Source organism: Triturus cristatus, unplaced genomic scaffold (genome assembly GCF_964204655.1).
Source record: "Triturus cristatus unplaced genomic scaffold, aTriCri1.1 SCAFFOLD_509, whole genome shotgun sequence".
Taxonomy (NCBI): Eukaryota; Metazoa; Chordata; class Amphibia; order Caudata; family Salamandridae; genus Triturus; species Triturus cristatus.
The window spans coordinates 154,373-166,301 of NW_028188332.1; the positions used below are offsets into that span (position 1 = coordinate 154,373).

Here is an 11,929-nt window from a genome sequence, read left to right on the forward strand (position 1 = left end):
ATAGAAAAAGGTGAAAAACAAAAGTGTCATGTAACTCGGAGAAACCTCTCCTCCATGCATGTTTGTCACCCCTCCCACAAGTTAATCAATCTAACGACCGGTAACTGACTTCGCAGATGGCGAGACACTTTTATGTGTTTTAGAGGACAGTTGTGAAACGAGAGAATACGAGCAGAGGACAGTGAAGGCCAGATGATAAGATAGAGTCAGGAAAGAATAGTGTGAACCAACAGATAGTTGAGACAGGGATTAAGGAAACCAGACGGGTATTAGTGCACTCGGCCGGTTCCTGACACCAGCTTCGTAAACAGAGGCAGAAGGCTTATTTCGACACGATGTTGCAGAAAAAGCAGAAATGCAGAAATGACTTGGTTCGCCGTGCTGCCTGAGTGAGGGCAACACAAAATGGTGGCGGAGCACAAAATGGCGGGTCGATTCGATCGCGATCGAAAATCACATTTCCTCATCGGGGCGAGACTTCACTCCTCTCGCGGCGCGGGGCTTCCCTCACTCCTGGGAGCCCTGCGCTGCCGTCTACACCCGGGCCCTCTCCTGGGACCCGGGACTTTTACCTGTCGGCTTGCGGAGGCGTGGTGGGGTCCCACCCTCCATGAAGGAAGCAGCCACACCTCACCGCGCTTCACCCGGTCCCCCATCTCGGGACCGGGGCTTGCAAGATGGAGCCCTCGCGGCTCCTTCACAGACTCCTCTTCCGGGGGGCTCCCTCTAGCCAATGGGAGCCCCGCAACGCTCACAACACTTCCCGCTCGCTGACCCAGCCGCTGGTCCCGCCCCTGTCACAGGCAGACTTGCCTGACTTCCGGGCAGCTGCGGCTGGGCAGCGGCGGCTATTTCTCCGGCCACAATGAGGGGTAGGCTCCCTCGAGGGGGAAAATAAATGTAGAAGCGGGGTGGGCACCCGCATTGGACTCCCACAAGCAGGTTGGGCACCCGCATTAATCATGAAACAAAACCGAAGACGCAGGGTGAGCACCTGCGCACCAAAAAGCAACCAAATAAGCGGGTGGGCTCCCGCAAGGCCGGCATCATGGGGGAATCCCTAGTCTGGGGATTCCCTCTCCCTCTCTCAGCAGCGCGATGCTGCACAGCCCCAGGTCCTCTCTCTGGGGGAATTAGAATAAAGGGCTCTCCAGGCGCTATGTTCAGGACCAACACAAAGTCCTCGATAGATCAAGAAAGCAGCCAAAAGGTCCCACAAAGTCCACCAGGTGTCCAGGGGCTGGGCAGGGCCCAGGGAGGCAAGCCTTCCCCTGGGCCCCAGCAGCAGCACGCCCCTGGTTGTTTCAAGTCCACGAACAAGAACATTTTCATGGGGTCACAGCCCCTCTTTTATACACCAAATCCTTTGTTTCCAAAGGTGCAGGGAAGGGGTGGACCAGATGCAACTGGTTCCTGAGCACTTTGTTTTGCTCAGCCCCTCTCCCTATTCACGGGACAGGCCAGGGACATTAGACGCACCACAGGGGGTGGAGCCAGCATTGTGTGGGGAAAGCCCAGCCCTATTCAGGTCCCAGGTGTACTCCTCCCATTCATCCACCTGCACCTCTCTCCATTCACCACCGGGGCAGACCCATCCTGACTCCTGGAGACAGACACACCAGCCAATCGCAAGCCAGACATTCACTGCACATTTATGCCAGCGTCTAGAAGTGGTACTTTTACACTAGCCGCACACATCATCGCGCAGCATTTAATCTCACGAGTTTGCACATACCAAACTCAACCCTGCACTCCTCTCCCCTCTGGACTTAGCACGGTCACTCAGATCCCCCATGCATTCCTATGGGAGGGCAGGTCAGCCTCACTAAACCATACACAGAGCGCACGCGCTTTCCACTGGGGCACAGTGTGAAAGCGCCTAGAGGCCTAAAACCACTAGTACAACACAGGAAAAAGTTCTGGGGGTGAACTTGCCAGAAGGGCCAAGTCCAACAGTCGTCATCGCCAGCCGGTTCATTAGTGCCGCTCTTCTGCGCTACCGGCGGAGTCTATCTTGTCGCGGGCTGGGTCCCTCCCTGCTTCTGCTTGGGATTAGGCATCTTGCCTCCTGGAAGGGCTCCCCGCAGCGCCACTCACCCTCAGTATGCAGCAGGAGGCCCCGAGTAGCGGGTCACCACTTTGTCGCAGGGCGGCCCCCCATGCGGGGTTGCCTCTGGGGTCCTCCATTTGGGCAATCCAGTACGCAGTATTCTACGAGCTCTCTGAACAGAGTGGGCACAGTGGAGGGGCACCGCCACCCCCCGTCTACAGGATCCACCCCAGAGGCTGGTGAGGTCCACGAGGTCTTCCACAGATTTCCCCCAAGCTCTTGCTAACAGGGTCGTGGTGTGGCCCCCAGCATCTCCAAGGACAGGGCACCTCCAAACATCAGGTAGCCCATCAGTTCTCCGGGCTCAGGTGCTCCTCCGTCGTTACCTCTAGGCTGAACAGAGGCTGAGGTGCAGCACCTCCGCCGCAGTCTCTCCGACCCCAGCGCCGAAGTCAGCACACCCTCAACAGTCTGCTCTGGCCGGGATCCAACTTCTAGGCCCCCATCGTGTGTCTACCATCCAGCAGCCTTTTGCCTCTTGCCGCAGCCAGTCTATGCTGCACCGGGCCTCAGTCGACCTGCCCCTGCTCTCTCCGAGGGCACTCCGCCTCGTCCCTCGCAGCATTGTCCTGCACTCCAGGGGCTTCAGGACAGCCCACCCCTGTGCTCCACTACTCAGACAAGGACCAGCTGTGGCCACCCAACGCCAGTGGTGGGGTACCCTCCTCAGGCCTCACCCGCCGTGCTCTCTGCTGGCTTCGAGCATATCTAATGCTGTTTTACCCCTGTCTAGAATAAAGAATATATTATATTTCAGAAGATTCACTATTGTCATTTTGCCCTCCGAAAAGCCGTAAAGCGTCAAATGTATGTAGGCTCCTTTAAAAACCTAGTTTAGGTTTATGGTCTAGCACTTAGAGAATGGGATACCAAGTGTGCATTAGTCGAACCTTTGAGGATGTGCTCATCATTTTTTAATTCAGGGTGGTTATCTTATCAGTGGAACTCAAGCTTCCTTTAAAGGTTTCTGAGTCTGTTTCAACATTAGTGAATTGCTTTAGTTTTTCAGGTGAATTACTTTGAAAGAAGTGGAAGAGACCAATGTTATTCTATCAGAATTGAGTGCAACATTTGTGTCTCTATTTGTTGCTGAACAAGCAGGTTTGCTGGATACTTTTTTGTCATCCTAATACATCTTGTCACTCTATGTAGCCCCTGTCTGTGACCTTAATTCCAAATTCAGGTGAATCTGAGGTCTTCTCATGGAGCTGGTGCACTGATATCACAACAACTTCTGCTTCTAAGGTCCCTTGCATGGCATCACAGAGGCATGAATTGACTGGGGAATCCTAAACATTGGCTATGCCATCGGTTGGAAGACTGGCTCAATTGGACAGGTACTCAATCACCCGTTGTCCATTCTTGAATGACTGATTCCAAATGCTAAATCTTAAGCCTTTCGATTTTCTTGAGCCCCAACTGGAGCATTCGTTGCCTAGGGTTCGGAAGGCATGGCTGCCGCTGTTGCCTCCACTGGGTGTAACCATGACACTAATGATTGCTGTTGTCACCCACTGAGAGTAGATAAGTATGCTATTGAAAATGGCAAAACTAGCTTCAGTCCTCTCACTTTTTGCCTCCATAGGTGAAAAGACAACATGGTTGTACATGATGTGGGACTGGCAGAAGAGCTGATCAGCACTATCTGTGGCTCACTTTGCCACCATCTGTCTCCCCCTTAAAAATGTCTAATTCATCAAAATGACAGAAACAAATTTTTGAGGATCATGGAGCTGCATCTTGATTTTTCACATGTAGTGGGTCACAAAAGGTGTGTTAGCCATAGTTTTGCAGGTTGGTATATAAATACCTCAAATCAGGGACTCACTTGGGTCCACATTTTGGGATCAGCCCTTATCCTCGTTGGGAAGGTATTCAGGAACTTGCAAGGCTCTACAGAGAAAAGGGTCACACTGATGAAGGTTTATAACAAAATCTATGAGGAGAGGAGCCATTCTGAAACTGAGAATTCTCCTTTGACCTCATAGTTTGTTTAGGTATTAGCAATGTCTGTCCTATCCTGCGGATTTCCACACCAGCAGTACAGTCAATGAGTCTGATTATGAGTAAGTAAATTTCTGGTCAGTGCATCTCTTTCATTTCTCTTCAAGCATTCAACATTGTTTTATAGAACATGACTTACCATGTATAATAAACTTTATTTTCCCCTTCACAGGAAACGGTGGATGGGACACATTATGGAATAAACATGCCCAGAATTATGCCAAGGATGATACGGTCTCATTAATCACTTCTTCGGATGTGAGGACAATTCTAGATGAGCAAAGAGTTAACTATGAATATTACCATTTACCATCCGAAATTGACATTTCAGAATGCTATGTCCATGGCAGCAGAGATGGAGAGCTTCTTGTGGATTTCTTAACACACACCATTGACCTTTTTAAAGTAGCCCCATCTGACTGGAAAGTTGCAATTTTAGACATTTTAAAAACACAAGACTGCAGTGATGAAAAAGATGGAAAGTTGCTTTTTAAAAACCATAGTGGTGCAATTGTGATTCCACAGTGACTATTTGATGCATGCATTGTGGGTAAATAAATAAAATTAAAGTTAGTGTACCTAGTAAAAAGCATGAATATTACACTCAGTTTAACTACCTTTACAAATGCATTTTCAGTCAGGTGTGAAACATAGGGTGATGGCATTAGTGTTAATGGATTTTTATTAATTGCTTTTGTCTTTAAAAATCACAAACATGGTGCATTGATTTGGTTGCATATAGGCATCAATAAAATAGTGTCTTCCAAATTATGGTTTTCTAAATGTAATCATGTTGCGGAGCAGTGCAACGTTTTTACATTTAAGTTTTCTGATGTTTGAAGTAAGGAATACTTTTCTTTACTTGTCTGTAGGTTTTGTATTATAGATTGTGGGACTTATCCAAATAATATGCTTCCCGTCTGTGTTAGACAGGGACAGTCTTTCTCGATGCAGTACATCAGGACGTTTTATTACATTTATCATTTACAACATATCGAGAAGGCAGTATATTTGCTATTAATGTCAACTATGTAAAAGTAATGTACAACACATTAATTTCCAAATACGTTGCACAAATCACAGTTCAGGGCCTAATTATGAGTGTGCCAGACACATTGGTGTTAATTCTGCACCCACAGAGTTAACAATTGTGAGGGTCCAATTAACTCTGGGGGTGCAGAATTAACATGGATTGCTGGTTGAATCCTGAGATTCCCCTGAGAATTTAGGAATTACCTTTGGAATCCGTAATTCTAGGTCAAGTTACCCTGGTATTTCATAAGTTCTCCAAGACTTTCATTCACCTGGGGGATGTCTTAGGGTAAAAGTAAACAATTTTGATGTTGTGGCATGAGTCTTGTAAAGCACAACGATTACCCCTAAGGCCATTCTTGTACTAAATGGGTACAGGGAAACAACATGCCGACTAGGTCAGAAAACCAATTGAATACATGGGTTTTCAGTTTATTTTCTGAAAATCAGTATATTGAGAATACACATTTGCATATAAATGTGGAGCAAAATGTGCCTCCCATTGCTTAAACTTCTAATTACACAAATATTACTCTATCTTTATTTTTAGCCTCCTTCCTATTGATTTTTATATTTGTAAAATGGATAATTATATTTCCAACATTTGTTGGTCATGTAATAGTAAAGATGGCACATTACTTCCTATGTTATGTTTTTTACGTAAATGTGTTAACTTCATTTTGGACCATGGAATGGTCTGAATCCTTTAAAACTTTGCAATGTAATGCCCCCATTCATTTAAATATGTTGTTTTGCATTTCATGAATCTTTTCTGATTGCAACTCTACTTTTAATGTCAATTTATTGGACTTGTTTCTTGTTGTTTCTTTCATGCAAATAACTTTGTGTTGGAAAGGCTTTTAAAAACATCAGTCTTGGTTGAATCATATAATCACAGGATAGATACTTCTCATTAGACAATAAAAGTAATTTAGTAGTGGTTTGCCATGGTTGCCTTATAACTATATTTGTATCCAATTGCTCAGCTGTTTAAATAATGTTATTTTTTAATCAATTATTCTATTGTCTTGCTTCTTTTATTCTGTACTTTCTCCTACTTTCTTTTCCTAGTTTCTGTATGTTCACTTTAAATAATTCTCATACCTCTAAAAAGTAAAGTTTAAAAAAATGTTACAATAGTAAAGTAATGAAATCACCATAATAGGTTTGCTATTGTATGTTTTATTTTATGTAATACTGCTTTTATTGCTTGAAATACAACTTTATTCAACAAAAAAATTATTTGGGGGATATACTTCAGAGAACTTCTGATAAAAGTTTGGCTTATAGAGACCCGAGAGCTCTCCTTGGAAGGTGAGGTTTTTATTTATGTTTAAGAACCTTGGACTAGAATTGTGGGCTGGTTAATGCACTAATCATAAAGCTTTAAATGTGAGGCAACACTTTATAGGTAGCCAATATAGGTCACACAAGGTGTGAAGACAATGAAGCATGAGCAGTGTGACCAAAAATTAGTCTTGAATGATCTGAAGGTGATGAGAGAGGTAATCAGGGAGCCCAAGGTTGAGCGAGCTCCCTTACTCCAACCGAGAGACTATCAGAAGTGTATTACGGCCTTACAGGCTAGAGAATGAAGGAGTGGGACACAGTTCTTGTTGGTTAAAGATTAAACCCAAATTCATTGCAATGAAAATTGGGTCCTGGGAGATCCCCAATTCTGCTGGTCACCAAGATTTGGACTGCAGAGTTGTTTTTCGGCCAAACCTGAAAACCCCTGTTTTATCTCTACTAGTTTTAATGCAGTTAGAGTTCATTTCCCAAACAACAGAGCTCATGCAAGCTTAAACATTTGTTTGGGTCTGTATGTCATTATTCAGTATGGAAATAATAATCTGAATGTCATCTGTTAAGGAAATTTTGTCAAGACCAAAGGAACGAGTACATTTGGCCAACAGGGTAATGCAAACATTGTACAGCATAGGACTAGTAGAAGATCAATTAGGAAATCCCCAAAGTAAAGGAAACTACATTAGATTTTTAAAGGATATTAGATGGACTGACTGTGCTCTCCTACAGAGAAAGGAGAAAATCTATTTAAGTGCTGTAGTACAAATCTCCAAGGTCAAAAAGGGCTTTGCTCAGAGTGGAGTGAGATATGTATCAAATACAATTGACAGGTCAAGTAATGCGTGAGTGGTGTAATGTCCCAGCTATTAAGTACATTTTGGTGCCGATTCCGATCATGGAAATCCCCGGTACGAATCGCAGTTCAGAGCGTTTTCTCTATACGACTCGTACTCGGGATTTCCAGTTTACAAACCAGCAAGTACGATTCGTCCCGATAGGCCATTTCCGTCCGATTCGTAAAAATTTACGAGCGTGCAAAAAATACCCACAATTCCGATCCGGGGCTTCTTGTACGTGACGTCCGGACGGAGTCAGGCAGCGTTCCACGGACCAGCAAGTACGATTCGTGCCGACGTCATTCTGCACGTATATATTTTTCCGGCAGCCGAAAACTCCCAGGAAACTGAGGACGACGCGAACAAGGAGCAGCGGTACGCAACGGACAGCCATGGACACCAACCTACGTGTCATCCTGGCCCTCATAGCCTACGACCTGGTGCACAGAAATCGCCGCGCACGCCGCAGAAAGTCAGAACCACACCCAGGGGCAGAGGGGGTGCGAGGGGCAGAAAACATAACCTCGACATAATATATAAAAAACATACCATATACTGTACATACCTGACCTCCAGGGTCTGGTCACTTCGGGGGGTGTGTCCACTAATACCCGCGCATGCGTATCCGTCACCACCACAATGTAGGTACGGTCCGTACCCACGCCCTCAGGACGTGGGTACGGGCCGTACCACCATTGTAGTGGTGACGTAGGGCTACGCGTGGTACGGCCCGTACCCACGTCCTGAGTGTGTGGGTATGGGCCGTACCACCATTGCAGTGGTGACGTACTGGTACGCGTGGAACGGACCCTACCCATGCCCTCAGCATGGGTATGGGCCGTACCACGCATAGCCCTACGTCACCACTACAATGGAGGTACGGGCCGTACCCACGTACTCAGGACATGGGTACGGGCCGTACCACGCGAAGCCCTACGTCACCACTGCAATGGTGGTACGGCCCGTACCCACGCCCTCAGGACGTGGGTACAGGCCGTACCACGCATAGCCCTACGTCACCACTGCAATGGTGGTACGGCCCGTACCCACGCCCTCAGGACGTGGGTACGGGCCGTACCACGCGTAGCCCTACATCACCACTACAATGGTGGTACGGCCCGTAACCACGCCCTCAGGACGTGGGTACGGGCCGTACCACGCATAGACCTAAGTCACCACTACAATGGTGGTACGGCCCGTACCCACGCCCTCAGGACGTGGGTACGGCGCGTACACATACAGAACCACTACAATGTTGCCACGAACCGTACCAACACCCCCAGAGCGTGGGTATGGTTCGTACCAACATTGTAGTGGTTATGTTGGGGAATATGAGGTAAGGACCGTACCCACCCTATGAATGCGGGGTAATGGACCGCATCACCCGTACCCCTAGGGCACCAGTACACAATGGATACAAGGCGTACACACGCCACAAATGTTGGCTCAGGGCCTGGTGCAGGAGTTAATCAGTATATTGGTGTGTGTGAATGCACAGGACAGCAGTGTACTGCACCAAGGGTGCGAGTGGGTGGGTGGGTGGCTGCCGAGGACTCCCAGCAGTGCCCAGGGACATGTGGGTGGGTGCAGAGGAATAGCAGCAGTGCCCAGGGACATGTGGGTGGGTGCATATCACTAACAGCAGTGCCCAGAGACATGGGGGTGTGTGCATATCACTAACAGCAGTGCCCAGGGACATGTGGGTGGGTGCAGAAGAATACCAGCAGTGCCCAGAGACATGGGGTGGCTTCCGAGGACTCCCAGCAGTGCCCAGGGACATGTGGGTGGGTGCAGAGGAATAGCAGCAGTGCCCAGGGACATGTGGGTGGGTGCATATCACTAACAGCAGTGCCCAGGGACATGTGGGTGGGTGCAGAGGAATACCAGCAGTGCCCAGGGACATGTGGGTGGGTGCAGATGAATACCAGCAGTGCCCAGGGACATGTGGGTGGGTGCATATCACTAACAGCAGTGCCCAGGGACTTGTGGGTGGGTGCATATCACTAACAGCAGTGCCCAGAGACATGGGGTTGTGTGCATATCACTAACAGCAGTGCCCAGAGACATGGGGGTGTGTGCATATCACTAACAGCAGTGGCCAGGGACATGGAGGTGGGTGTACATCAGTATCAGATGCACAGAACCCCATGTGTGTATGTACGCATACCTGAGTTTGGACTATGATGATAGTGCCCTAACAACACATCACTGACAGCAGGGTCCCACTCACAGGAAGATGGATGTATTTCCCCCAATGCATGACACACCACATGTGGGTGTGACGACAAATAACACATGCAGACCCACCCATGGTTGATGCAGCACAATACACACCCTGAGATCAGGACACAAGACTGTATAGTCATGTAAAAGTGCACCAAAATAAGAGACCCAAAGGGAACACACACTGTCAGGCACATCCCAGGACTGATACGAATGTACAGGTGCAGGGACATCCACCAAGATATTGGCTCACATGGAAGGAATAGGGTGGAATTCCCACAGATACAATGCCCACAATTGTCAGGCAGGTGCCCAAATACTCTGCAGAAAAACTAACATTTGTGTGCTAGACCAGGATTACACACATACATAGTGCTGGAAATGGAGATTTCCACAATGAATTAATTGACACATACTCAATACACAAGTACAGTGGCTACCAAGGATGGCACAGAAGATGCAGCCGCAGACATCCGTGAGCAGGCGTGGCCATAGCTTAAGGGATACGTCATTCAACAAAGGAAATGTAGACACATGTCAGCACAACAATTGGGCAAGTCTTTGCAGGGAAGCTGTCAGGTGCCACAGAGGAAGGAACACTCCTTGGGCCAATGTCTCCAATCCCAAGGAACACACACTAACAATGAATCTTACCAGAGACATTGTAATGGCACGCAGATACCATGGTAAAACTTCGTGACCATCACACAAAAACATTCCTCAGAACCATAACACATTACCACCACAACAACTCCATGAGCCTCAGCACCACCATCAAGTACCTGAAATGCAATAGTGTGCAAACCAAAACATAATGCTTTATTCAGCACAAAAAATAAATTTGAACAGAAGACTGTATACAAAGGCCAATGGCCAGTCCATTATTGAAGTCCTTGGGTGTACGTATGGGACAGCGTCTCCCCCTAGCTTGCCTGCACACTGGAACCCTCAGGTCCATCTACCGGCACCGCAGGGACAGGAGGGGGAAGGGTAGGTGTGGTGGGTGCAGGGGTGGACCTGTCCAACACAGGGGGGATGGCAGCGCCAAAGGTGCAGGCCAGCTCTGCGCTGCACACCGGAGCCATTGCGTCCACGGCAGCCCCGGCTCCACAGGATTGCCCAGGGTCAAGGGAGGGTGTGGTGGCGGTGGGATGGGGCGCTGCGCTCATGGTGGAAGTGGTTGAGGTGGGAGGGGACTCAACTCCCCTGCCTGGGCACTTTCTCGCACGCTTCTGTGGTGGTGGCTCTGTGTGGGCAAGGTCCTGTCCAGCAAGAAACATCTGCTGGGGTGACAGTGTAGCAGGGGAGCTAAGGAGACTAGTTGAGGTAGAGGGTTTTGAGGCATGCGAAATCACACTGTGGCTGTGTGTCTGCCTGTCAGTACCCGACCCTGTGAGTGTGCCTAACTCCCCCTGAGTGTGCGTGCCAGGAGGTGTGTGCTTGCCCTTCATTGGTCGTGTGGTGCCTGTGTCTGGTGTGGTGTGTGTGTGGGAAGGTCTGTGTGTGCTTGGGACAGGTATGGGAGTGGGTATTGTGGATGTTACCGTGGTAGGGGGGTGACGCTGCGCTGCAGGAGAATCACTGCTGCCTGCAGGGAAGAGTCAATGGAACGCAGAAGCCGTTGTTGGCCAGACAGCGTTGCTGACATGCCCTCCATGAACGACACCATCTGGGTCAGCAGTGTGGTGTGGCCATGGAGGACCTGCAGCACCGATGCCTGCCCAACCTGCAACTGCCGCTGGATGTCCACACTGAGGGCAGCAGGGGTGAGAGGGGCAGGGGGTGCGGTGCCTGGACTGAAGGAGACATTCACTGGCTCTGCACGGACAGAAGGGACTGGAGCTACTGGGAGGGCGCTGATTAGAACGGAGGAGGCAGGGACAGATGTTGGGCTGCTGCTAGATGGTGGAGCAGCCTCCGCCTCCTCGAAGAGGTCAGCCTCGGACCAGTCGTCGTTGTAGTTGGTGTCGCCACCAGACAGGTCCTCCGACTGACTCTCCACGCCCTCCGTGCCACTGGCTCCAGCAGACTCCGAAGCACTGGTGGCACTGGTGCTGGGTCCCTCCTCCTGGTCCGTGCAGGTGTCTCCCTCGGTTTCCGTGGATGGCGCTGTGGGCAAGGAGAAAGTACACAAACCATCAGTCACCTGTATACATCTGACACATGAGTACAAACACATCATGCAACACTGCAACTCAGTAAAGCATCATGAGTACCAGTTACATTATTCCATACATATCTAGGCCCTGTACTCCCCAGTTGTAAGACCCACCATGCCACTTGGACACAAGGGGAAAAAAGGACATACCAGGCCAAATATTTCATTACAAATGCAAGGAGGAAATAGTGTCTGTGAACAGGTGAGCACAGCAATACAATGAAGTCATGCCACCTCTTGGTTACCCTGAAACAAACA

At 48.8% G+C, this 11,929-nt stretch overlaps 1 protein-coding gene across 1 annotated transcript in view; it reads left to right on the plus strand.

Annotated features, from left to right (window-relative positions):
* Positions 1–6,308, plus strand: part of LOC146769039 (histamine N-methyltransferase-like) — a 131,720-nt gene extending 125,412 nt beyond the window's left edge. The window contains exon 3 of the mRNA XM_085640560.1: positions 4,287–6,308. Within this exon, the coding sequence (XP_085496686.1) occupies positions 4,287–4,642 (356 nt within the window). The 3' untranslated portion in view covers positions 4,643–6,308. The remainder of the gene's footprint in view (positions 1–4,286) is intronic.
* Positions 6,309–11,929: the final 5,621 nt, after the last annotated feature.